Here is a 10810-nt window from a genome sequence, read left to right on the forward strand (position 1 = left end):
GAATAGGATAAGAAACAGAAAACGGTAAAACAGGGTCTCCTACTCGAAGATTTCTTAAAGTGTGGAAAATGCCTCTATATCAGCACCTTTGAAATGTCAGAGATCGGGATCCCTTTTGTTTGGCCATTGCAGGATTTGCTGGCTAATTCGATTGCTTAGGCTTAGGTTCCATGGGAAGCAAATTGCTTAACGCTCCACCAGGTCATGCGTTTCAAGCTCACCTGTTTTCTGTGGTTAATTTCAAACGCCTCCAAAGTCCGCCCCCTAAGCCCATGGGACTTGCACCCACTTTCGAGTTTATGGTCAACAAGGACACACACGAACATCGGGAGTGCATTGACGTTTTGTTTGCCTTCACCGCTCTGATGGATATCAAGGATAAGAAGGATATCAGGATATCTGGACATTCGAGCTGTTTTGATTTCTCCTATTAGAACATCTTCATGTGTATTTGTGGGAAACTAATATAATATTTTCAAATCAATCGATAGGGAAAGTGTTTACTTTAATTCATGCTGTTTTCGAATTTTTACTGACATTTAATAATTAGAAAAATATTTTACAGGCAATTTTAAAACAGTTAAATATATTTGAAAAAGAATGATAGCTAGTTCTTTTTAATAAAATAAAATACAGTTGTTTTGAACTAAAATTAAAATCATAAAAGCTGCATAATAGATGGAAATTTTGAAAATATATGTATTTCCTTTCACAATATTTATTAAAAATGTAATATTATTTAAATCTTTAATATCACTATAACTGAAATGTTTTAAAAACAAAGTTTAAGCTATATACAACCAAATAAATAATTAAGAGTATTTTTTTAAAAAGGAATTCTATTGGGTAAGGATTTTAAACCAAAATACTCACAAAATAACCTTAAAAATAAACTTTCTTTAAAGTTTAATGCCAATTTGAACTTTTAATTCCTTGAAAATACTAGTTTTTAAGTTTTTAAGCTACATATGTGACTATTTATGGCAAATAAAAATTAAACAAAATAATTTTGACAATCTTAATCAATGTTATTCCTTGAAAAATGAACAATTTTAGATTGAAAATTATTAAAAATCAAACTAAAAACCGCTAGAAATAGCTATAAACCGGCTAGAAAGTCATCACTGTGCAAGAAAAATATGGTCACACTGCGACCATGAAGCGAGGAAGAGCGGCGAACAAATAAAAATAGTGAAAAATTGCAAAGCCGACAATTGAATGGAAAATATGGGGGACCAACTGATCTTGGCCACCGGTGGATACGATCACACCATCAAGGTGTGGCAAGCACACACCGGTAATTGTATTAAAACGATGCGATTCGTGGAAACCTCCGTAAGTTGGAGAGACATCTGGCTCTGTCTATCTCTCTATTTTCATGGAATCCTTGTTTTAATAAGAATTTCTTTAGCAAGTAAATGCCTTGGACAGAACCCCGGATAAGACCAGATTGGCGGCCTGTGGTTATCAGTGCATCCGTTTATACGACCTGGAGTCGAACTGTACAGCGCCGGTCATTAACTTCGATGGCGTGCAGAAAAATGTGACCCGTTTGGGTTTCCAGGAGGATGGTAACTGGATGTTCACCGCCGGCGAGGATCATCATGTTAGAATCTGGGACATGATCTCGGCACCGCCGCACTGTTCCCGGGTGTTTGACTGTGAGGCGCCAGTGAACGCCGCCTGTCTGCATCCGAATCAAGTGGAAATCGGTATGGGATCCCAGAATGGTAGTGTATTCCTGTGGGACGTCAAGTCGGAGAAGCACGAACGGATTGTGCCCGAGGTAGATGCATCCATACAGGATGTGGCCATCTCTCCAGACGGCCGCTATTTGGCGGCAGCTAACAACAAAGGCAATTGCTATATTTGGTCTCTCACCAGCAGTCCGGATCAAAAGATGAGCACTCTGCGTCCCACCAAGAAAATCCCAGCCCATAGTCGCTACATCCTGCGCTGTAAATTCAGTCCGGACTCGAGGCTATTGCTAACCACGTCCGGCGATGGTACTGCCTGCATTTGGAAGACCGAGGACTTTACCAAATGGCGGGAGCTGTGCATCGAAAACTATTGGGTGTGGGATGCCGCCTTTAGTGCGGACTCCAAATGGCTCTTCACCGCCTCCTCGGACGGTGTGGCACGCCTTTGGAAGCTCCAAACCAAGAGTCCCATCAGGGATTATACTGGTCACACCAAGGCCATCACTGCCCTGTCCTTTAAGGACGAAATTGTGGGCAAATAGCATGTAGATCGTTAGTTAGAGTTAGGCAATTGTAGGATTATATTGTCCTCCTGTCGTGATTGTCTCGTTGTGAGGGCCTTCATAGGGTAACCAATTATGTATGAATCCAAAAAAGCTCATTTTTTTATTGTTGGAATTTTGGTTTTTAATTAGGAACTCTTTAATCCTAAATTTCAACGCTTTTTTTTAGTAGAATTTCAAATTTCTAAACTATCTTCGAACCTCTTTAAAGGTTTCTTTCTCTCCAGACTGGTTTGGAAAAGCAATAATAATTCTTTAGAACTTTAAAAAACGTCTTACTCCCAAAAAGGGGTATTTTATGGCATTTAAATGACTAGAAACTTTTTTCAGTGTTCTTTAGGCTTTCAACTTGAAACAGAAATAGAGTTAAAGGCTGAAATTTTGAAAATATTCCTTGTAAATATTAAGACAACAAATTTTCCAATTCAAATGCAATATAACTTAGAATTTTTCAATTAAATTTCTAGATTTTTGAAAAGATTATGTATAACTTCCAGCAATGTTTGGATATTTTGTATACCCACCCATAATAGAAACCCATTTGAGAGAGATCCAGCGAGACAATCAAGATGGGATAATGGCATTTAGAAAACGCAACTTAGGCTCCGGCGAATGTTTTTGCAGTTTTTAGAGGCAGTTCGAAAATGAATGAGAGGAACGTTTCGATTCCATAGACAGAGAAGCACACCAACCAGAACTGAAAACCCCCCAAATACCGGAAATCAATTTGGAATAACTTCTTTTTTACCAGCAAGTGAGAGAAACGGAAATTAAGCAAAAACTACCTCTGAAAATGGGCGCTTGGCTTTTGTAGCGACTTTTTCATAAATAATTTATAAACCTTTGATACATAATTATTATATATTACGACTAAATCGTGGGTATGCAAATTTGCAATTTAAATAAAACCTTATTGGCATAAATATATAAATCAATTAAGAACATTTCTTTTTGGAAAAAAAAGGAAAAAAACACAGAATTAAAATGCCGAAAATACTTTTTCCATCTTTTAGATGCAAAACAAAAGGGAAACAGCAACCGAAGGACAATGGAATTGACTTTCCTTCATCATTTGACTGTTTTTTTTTTTGGTAGCCGGTTTTTCTAGGAAAATGGCGTGGCTTTCAATCCACATAGGCAATGCCCTGGGCCACAACAGATTCCTTGATGGGATCAGGATCATCGCCCAGCTTATAGCCCACAATACAGGTCACATCCACTGCCTTGCCGGTGGGGTTTAGCAGCAGCATGACTTGGTTGATGGGCGTGGCCGGACGGAAGGGCTTGTGCGGTGGCATCTCGCTGTCCGTCGGCGGCAGCAGGCGCACCTTACAGGGCTGCAACAGAAAGATCACCTAGATTAGATGGTTATTTAAGGAAGTATATAGGATTTACTTTACCTTTTTGACGCTCGCCTCGAACTGAAAGTCCCGGACGGGCTGGCGACTCTTGTTTTGCGCCGATATCACAATCACGGAGACCCGTTGTCCGGGTCGATCGCTGGTAAAGTTCAGACTAAGCTGCATGTCGTCATCATTAAGAACGATGCGCTGCTCTCCCGTGGCCTGGATGCTGTCCAGGTCCACCTGAATCTCGCTGAGAGGCTTGACCGGAGGCGAAGCCGGTTCCGCCGCTGGCTTCACGACCTCTTCGAGCTTCTTCTCCACAGTTTCGCTCAGCAGTGGGTCATCATCGACAGGCGCTGGATCCGAAGCGGAGACAGAATTCTTAGAGTCGACTGACGCCTCCTTTTCGTTGTCCTCTGACAGCGGCTTGACATGCATCCTATCACGAGCCAAATCATTGAGGGTTACCTTTTCGGGATCCCTCTTGAAGCTAGCCATACGCTCCTGAGTGGGCAGGATCTGCTGGAAGAGCTCTTCGCTCAGCATATCGATCTGGGGCATTTTCCTGGCGGTTCCTGGCTTTTTGGCCGAATCCCCGGAGCTTCCATTGGCCAAGGAGTCTGGCGCGATGCTGGGGCTAAGAATTTGCGGCTCGAGGATAGTGCTGGCGTTCTGGAATGGTTGGTTGGTCTTATTCACTGCCTCACTTTCGGCCAAGGCACTGCTGAAGATTTCGCTCAAGTCCGCCAACGGATTGCCCGACGTGGAATTGCTGCTGGCAGTGTTGGGAGCTGCTGCTGTTGCACTGGGTGCTGGTGCGGGACTGGCGGCACTCTTCTCGCTTCCACTCCCGCTAATGAGCAAGTCCCCGAGAAGCTCGTTGAGCAACAGGGCATTGTTGGATCCAGAGCCCGACGCTGTCGCTGTCGATGTGAGTGGTGATGTTGATGTGGACTTTGTAGCGGATGTGGAAGAACTTGTGGCCGGCGCAGGGTTTGCAGTTCGAGTGGGCGACGGCACCAGATTCTTATAACGCTGCATTGTGGCCAGAAGGGCGCCATTGGCATCCAATGTGTCCGCTATACAAAATTAAGATTAGGATTGGGATATTTTGGAATATAAACCAGACCCACCTACGAGCTGGGCATCGGAATCGTCCAGCAACTGTGGCAGATGATGGAAAATGGGCTTGTGCTTCTTGCAGTTCCTGTACAGTTCGTGCAGTGTCTCGGCAACGTCCTGGTTAGTGGGATCGTAGGTGTCCAGCATTTGGTTGAGCAACTGCATCGTCTCCTGGACTTCGCTGAGAACTAAACGGTGTTGGGCCAATAAATCATTGCGACGCGCCTCCTGCGCCATGCGGTACTGCAGCAGGAGATTCGCTCGCTTAAAGTTTTCTGGATTGTTGCTCTTGATCAGCTTGGCGAACATCGCCTCGTCAATGGTGCCGAGGACGCTCTCCCTTTTGGCCACCGCCGCCTCGGTCTGGGCGTGCTCGATGTCGCCCTCCTTGCGCAGCATCTCGTAGGCATCACGAATCTTCTGGCGCTGCGGAAACTCTGTCGTCCACAGCAGCAGGCACTCCATGATCCGTTGCTTCACCTCGTGCGGCGTCTCCGCGCCCTTGTATTTCCGCGACACCAGTCGGATTAGTTCGTTTAGAAACCGGAACTTGGCCGCCTCGTCCTGGAAGTCGTCACCGCACTGGGTCATGCATTCCTCCAGTAGCTATAAACAAGATATACATATTTTAATACTTATTAATTATTTTTCTTGATTAATGAATCATAAAAACATCTGGATTTTGAAACTGAAGTAATGATTCATTTAAAGATATAAATACTCATTTTAAAAAATATATATATAAAACTAAGTGGCTAAACCTCTAAATTTAAATCATTTTTGAATTGATATCTTTATCTTCGAAAGGTAATATATAGATTTTTAAAAACTAAGTTTAAATCCCTACAAATATCAGAAAAAAATTACATGATTGCTTCCAAACGTCCATTCTACAATAGCTCATAGGTAGATCAAGCTTCAAAGCCTAATACATATGAAATTTAACCAATTCTCGCACAAAATAACTAGCCCCTTTTGTTTGGGATACTACACAGCTACGATTACATATCTGCTACAATATGAAAATTGATAACAATTGCGAATCGACCGCAGCCACACAAGTGCGTGTGCCTCAGTATGGGTTACTGGTTTGGGCCAACTTTACGGCCCACTGTGCCAGTGTGTGAGAGTATGGGGATGAGGGTGGGACGGCCCCCTTTAACGTTGCTGGGCGTGAGAATCGAGTCGAAAAATGTCACTAACCGATATTGCTCGTGTCGCCTCCGTTATGTTGGTGGATCGGACCTTGGCCACAATCATTTCCTGGGCCTTGTGAACCAGCTGGGTATTGCTCTTGACCACAATGCAGAACATTTGTACGCCCAACTCGTCAACTCTTTCTTTTGCCGGATTTGTTGCTCTGTCTGCGGGCAAGAATCAAGAAGAAGCAGAATACGGGAGTGTAAGTGAAAACAATGTAACTCTTTGTATGCGCCATAGTTGCATTATCGCATCGCTCACCCAGCATCTCCTCCATAATGCTCTCGTCAGTTGTCATTTTGCGGCCGCTTTGATTATTAACTTGGGGACACAAAATATTTGCGGTGGTTTTGAACAACAATCATTGTGTTGTTGTTGCCTGATAGTGGTGGCATTCCATCCGGGTGGATTTTCTAGAACAATCGATAGTTTCGTTTTGCGATGATTGCGTTTTGCGACTATCGCTTAGAAAATACCAAGAATACTACCACCTTAAACCGGTAAGCTATCGATAAATCAATAAAATATTATTAAATTTGTGACAAAATGAGGAATATAAAACATCATTTCATAAATAAAAATATTCAACTATTGGAGCAATAAATTAAGAGTTTAACGAAATATTTTTTCAATAAGGAAAAATCCAAATAAAACAGCAATATCGCATTTGGAGTTGTTATCGATAGCTCAAGTGTACCCCAGCCCTGGTAATGGAATGCAACCGTGCGTGCCTCGGCGGAAACGTGCGACTGTGGCGTTGTCCCACACTGCCGTAACATGTTCTTTTTCAGGCGTTTGCCTTTGCGCTGACATCGTATCTCGATTGCTTCTGTGAAAAAGTAAGAAAATTTCGCTGTTTAACTAAGTGTAAAAGCACCAAACTATTATTAAATGGTCACTTAAAGTGTCGGCCAAGTGTGGATATTCAGGGTTTTGTGCATTTTCATCAGCAACTATAGAAAATCGGCACTTTTTGCCAGCTCCTCCATAATGAGGTTAAAAACGGTCGGCTTTTTGTTTGTGTGTGTCTGCGGCCGTACGGCTGTGTGTGTGCGTCACACGTGTTGGTTTTACCTTTTTTTTTGTATTTTTTTTTACCGCTTGCCAAAAACTATGGTTTTTCAATCACTGTAGTGATATATTTTAATAATGGCATGGTATTTTTTCGATGGATTCCCTCTGGAAGTTACTTGAGACTCCCCGGGTCGGAAATCAACAATAACGCGCGAGTGTGTATGTGTGAAGCATGTGTGTGTGTTATATATTTTTGATTATTTTTTTTTTCTTTTAAAAACGTGATTTTATTAAAGGGTTTAGAAGACGGGAATACTTTCTACAAAAGCATAATAGTTTTAATAATTTATCTTCAACGTAATTCTTTTTTTTTTTTTTGTTGCCAACCTGTAGTCAGTAACAGAAAGTTACCACGTTTTTCTTAGTGTTTTTATTATTTTAGAAGAGGCACACAGTATTACAAAATTTTCAAATAACACCTATTATTTGTACTTTCAGCATGGCCGAAGTTGCTGAAAACGTGGTGGAGAACTTCGAGGAGCCAGCACCTCTGGAAACCGAGGCTGCTGAGACCATCCTGGAGACGAATGTGGTGGCCACCACTGAGTTGCCCGAGATCAAGCTGTTCGGCCGTTGGTCTTGCGACGATGTGACCGTCAACGATATTTCGCTGCAGGATTACATTTCGGTTAAGGAGAAGTTCGCTCGCTACCTTCCCCACTCTGCCGGCCGTTATGCCGCCAAGCGTTTCCGCAAGGCCCAGTGCCCCATTGTGGAGCGTCTGACCTGCTCCCTGATGATGAAGGGACGCAACAACGGCAAGAAACTGATGGCCTGCCGCATCGTCAAGCACTCGTTCGAGATCATCCATCTGCTCACCGGCGAGAACCCTCTGCAGGTACATTAAACACCTTAGTAATAGTTATTAACTATCATATCGTTTTAGAAGCGTCTCATGCTAAACTGTGGCCACAGACCAATTACCACTGGGTCATGGGTAGAATGGGAACGCAGATAAAAATAGGTTTTAATATTATCCTTGTGCTTGAAGATAAACAGCCTCTTCCTGCTCTCATGGAAACTAAAGCCACACCTTGAAATATTTGTTTGAGAAATGTTATTTGTAGTCCTCCTCAATGCTAGTTAGTTTATATTGTTGGCAGCTAAGCATACTCTTTTATTGGACTAATAGTGAATCAGAGATTCAATATTATCCTAGTGCTTGAAGAAAAAGAAAAGCTCCTTCCCGCATTCCTGGAAATTGAAACTACAACAGAACAAATCAGGTTATATATTAGTCCACCTCAATGCTGGTCGGTTTATAATTCATACTCGCCAAGCATCCATCAAAATGGACTAAAATTGACTAAAAATATTCAATATTATCCTAGTGCTTGAAGAAAATAGAAGCCCCTTCCCGCATTCCTGGAAATTGAAGATACAATAGAAACCAAACGAATCATAGAATCCGTCCAAAACTAAAACTGCAGTATTGATTTCAACAATATTGTGGTATTCAATTGGACAAAAATGAACCCCATGATTTACTATTCCTCTTAAGGGCATCGTCTTGAAGATACAAACCTTAATAAAGTCAAAAAGCAACAATACATCATGAAAGTATAGACAGTATTCTCGAGTAGTCCCAAATCGATGGCAGTTTATTGCAATTCCCAGCTAAACTTTGCTTATATAGGGACTCATAGGAACTATCGTTTTAATATCCTAGTGCTCAAAGAAACTATACTTTCCGCTCTCCTGGAACTTAAAACTACATTAGCTCTTATAGATACTTGTAGATAGACGATATCCGTCCAAAACTAAAACTGCAGCGTTGATCCCTACAGCGTTGTGGTATTCAATTGGACTAAAATGAACCCCATGGTTAACTATTCCTCTTAAGGGCATTGTCTCAAAAATGCGAACCTTAATAAAGTCGAAATCAACAATATAATACACTATTGAGATCCATTTTCAGTCCACTGACAATGCCAGACGATATAACCTTGTCGTTGGTAGGCATTTTTCCTGCGGGATGGACTAAGATTGAAATGTTTTAACTATCCTTGATCCTGAAGATATTCAACCACTTCTTGTTCTCCTGGAAATTAAAACAACACTTCGTTATTTTAAAATAGTTACTAGTTAGGTGGTAAAGGATGACCGGGTATTAATCAGTTTCATTTTACTTTTGCAGATCCTGGTCAGTGCTATCATCAACTCTGGACCTCGTGAGGACTCCACCCGTATTGGACGTGCTGGTACCGTCCGTCGTCAGGCTGTGGATGTGTCGCCCTTGCGTCGCGTCAACCAGGTGGGTTACTCCAGACGATTGTCGGTAGCAATGGAAAGATGGCCGGTAGCAATGGCTTGTGGTTCGATTGGAGACTGCTTGCTTATAACACTTGGCCAGATCGAAATTCTATCTTATCCGTAGCGTCATAATGTGTATTATAGCCGACATTTGGCGTATGAACTGAAGAGACATTTTCAAATATTATTCACATCTATCTTTGCATAGTTTAACCTTAAACAATTATTAACTTGACGTATTTATCTTTTAGGCCATCTGGCTGCTGTGCACTGGAGCTCGTGAGGCTGCCTTCAGGAACATCAAGACCATCGCCGAGTGCCTGGCTGATGAGCTGATCAACGCTGCTAAGGTGAATTCATAGTTTTATGGACGGCGATAGTTTGGTGGTCTACTCTAATGCCTGGCATTGTAATACCGAAAATGCCTGGCCTCGCTTGTAGACCAGATCACGAACTCAGTTCAGCACTGGAATTTAAAAAGGCAATGGGCCTTGATCCGCTCGTTGCCTGTAATTTAGTGTTACAATAGGTCTTACATTTGGGTCCAATCTAATTCTGCATCATGGTTTATTAATGTAGTCTCGCTTTTGGACCAGATCAAATCTCAAAATCCTTTATTATCCTTGTGCTAAAGCCAATTGCTAGGTCCAAGCACACGAGAAACGTAAAAGAACACTAAGAATAGCATTTACTTAGCTCCCATGTGGGTCCAATCTAATTCTGCATCATGGTTTATTAATGTAGTCTCGCTTTTGGACCAGAATAATCACCATTTTTTATTATCCTTGTGCTTGTAACATATTTCTGTTCAATGCACACGAGAAACGTAAAAGAACAATAAGTCTTATAAGTAAGGCTTATGAATTATTTTTATATTTAAGATTATTTAAATCTTTATACTTATCATGATTTTTGTCTTGTTTTTTAGGGATCTTCCAACTCCTACGCCATCAAGAAGAAGGACGAGTTGGAGCGTGTGGCCAAGTCCAACCGTTAAGGAGACTTCGAAAGCATCAACCAGCAAAAACAAACTATGTGTCTGTTTTTTGTTTTTTATAAAAATAACGCGTGCTCGCTGCAAGGTGTTGCACTAAATTTAAAATAAAAAATAACATGAAAAATCCAAACAACAAACCAAGTGTGAACCAATCTTTTTTTTTTAGTCATTAATGCTGAATAAAATGTACTGTCCATAGATATAGATTCCATGGTCTTGTAAAGTTATTTCTGGAAAAGTTTTCTACGACTATAGAAATTCGTATAAAGTAGGGATTTGGATGTTTTTATGAAAAAGAAAGAGAGGGATATAGTTTGTAATCCACTGGAATGTAGGATTTTAAATATTTTAAAGCTTTTTTATTTTTCTAAATAAAAGAACAGCTATACACCTAGAAAACAATAAAATAAAATAATTATCAACATTTTTGGACGTTATTTAGCTATTTTTCTATATATTTTTTTTATTGAAACGCCCAGAACCGGATCACTAAAGACTATTTAAAATATAACCGTTTACGAATCGGTTAAACTTAAACTTAAACGGTTATCTTCA

General features: G+C 41.1%; 3 protein-coding genes and 5 non-coding genes across 8 annotated transcripts; 7 read left to right on the forward strand and 1 right to left on the reverse strand.

Moving 5' to 3' along the window:
- Positions 1-1137: 1137 nt before the first annotated feature.
- Lst8 (MTOR associated protein, LST8) lies at positions 1138-3205 on the forward strand. The gene is made up of 2 exons (XM_017244113.3): positions 1138-1335; positions 1412-3205. The coding sequence occupies exons 1-2, from the start codon at positions 1219-1221 to the stop codon at positions 2240-2242; spliced, it is 948 nt and encodes a 315-aa protein (XP_017099602.2). The 5' UTR covers positions 1138-1218; the 3' UTR covers positions 2243-3205.
- Positions 3206-3281: 76 nt separating this feature from the next.
- On the reverse strand, positions 3282-6341 carry Gga (ADP-ribosylation factor-binding protein Gga). Its single transcript, XM_017244111.3, has 5 exons — positions 6193-6341; positions 5935-6095; positions 4743-5337; positions 3664-4688; positions 3282-3600 (listed from the first exon to the last, which is right to left on the reverse strand). Exons 1-5 carry the CDS (start codon positions 6227-6229, stop codon positions 3388-3390), a joined length of 2031 nt encoding a protein of 676 aa, XP_017099600.2. The 5' UTR covers positions 6230-6341; the 3' UTR covers positions 3282-3387.
- Positions 6342-6656: 315 nt separating this feature from the next.
- RpS5a (ribosomal protein S5a) lies at positions 6657-10392 on the forward strand. Its single transcript, XM_070276241.1, has 5 exons — positions 6657-6770; positions 7444-7843; positions 9143-9259; positions 9510-9608; positions 10187-10392. Exons 2-5 carry the CDS (start codon positions 7445-7447, stop codon positions 10253-10255), a joined length of 684 nt encoding a protein of 227 aa, XP_070132342.1. The 5' UTR covers positions 6657-6770; position 7444; the 3' UTR covers positions 10256-10392.
- Positions 8407-8562, forward strand: LOC122322025 (small nucleolar RNA psi18S-1854). The gene has a single exon (XR_006246393.1). It is a non-coding gene; the product is annotated as a small nucleolar RNA psi18S-1854 (small nucleolar RNA).
- LOC122322024 (small nucleolar RNA psi18S-1854) lies at positions 8749-8903 on the forward strand. The gene has a single exon (XR_006246392.1). It is a non-coding gene; the product is annotated as a small nucleolar RNA psi18S-1854 (small nucleolar RNA).
- LOC122322026 (small nucleolar RNA psi28S-2876) lies at positions 9295-9437 on the forward strand. Its single transcript, XR_006246394.1, has one exon. It is a non-coding gene; the product is annotated as a small nucleolar RNA psi28S-2876 (small nucleolar RNA).
- Positions 9796-9936, forward strand: LOC122322022 (small nucleolar RNA psi28S-1192). Its single transcript, XR_006246390.1, has one exon. It is a non-coding gene; the product is annotated as a small nucleolar RNA psi28S-1192 (small nucleolar RNA).
- On the forward strand, positions 9961-10098 carry LOC122322021 (small nucleolar RNA psi28S-1192). The gene has a single exon (XR_006246389.1). It is a non-coding gene; the product is annotated as a small nucleolar RNA psi28S-1192 (small nucleolar RNA).
- Positions 10393-10810: the final 418 nt, after the last annotated feature.

This window comes from Drosophila bipectinata, chromosome XR, assembly GCF_030179905.1.
Source record: "Drosophila bipectinata strain 14024-0381.07 chromosome XR, DbipHiC1v2, whole genome shotgun sequence".
In the NCBI taxonomy this organism is placed as follows: Eukaryota; Metazoa; Arthropoda; class Insecta; order Diptera; family Drosophilidae; genus Drosophila; species Drosophila bipectinata.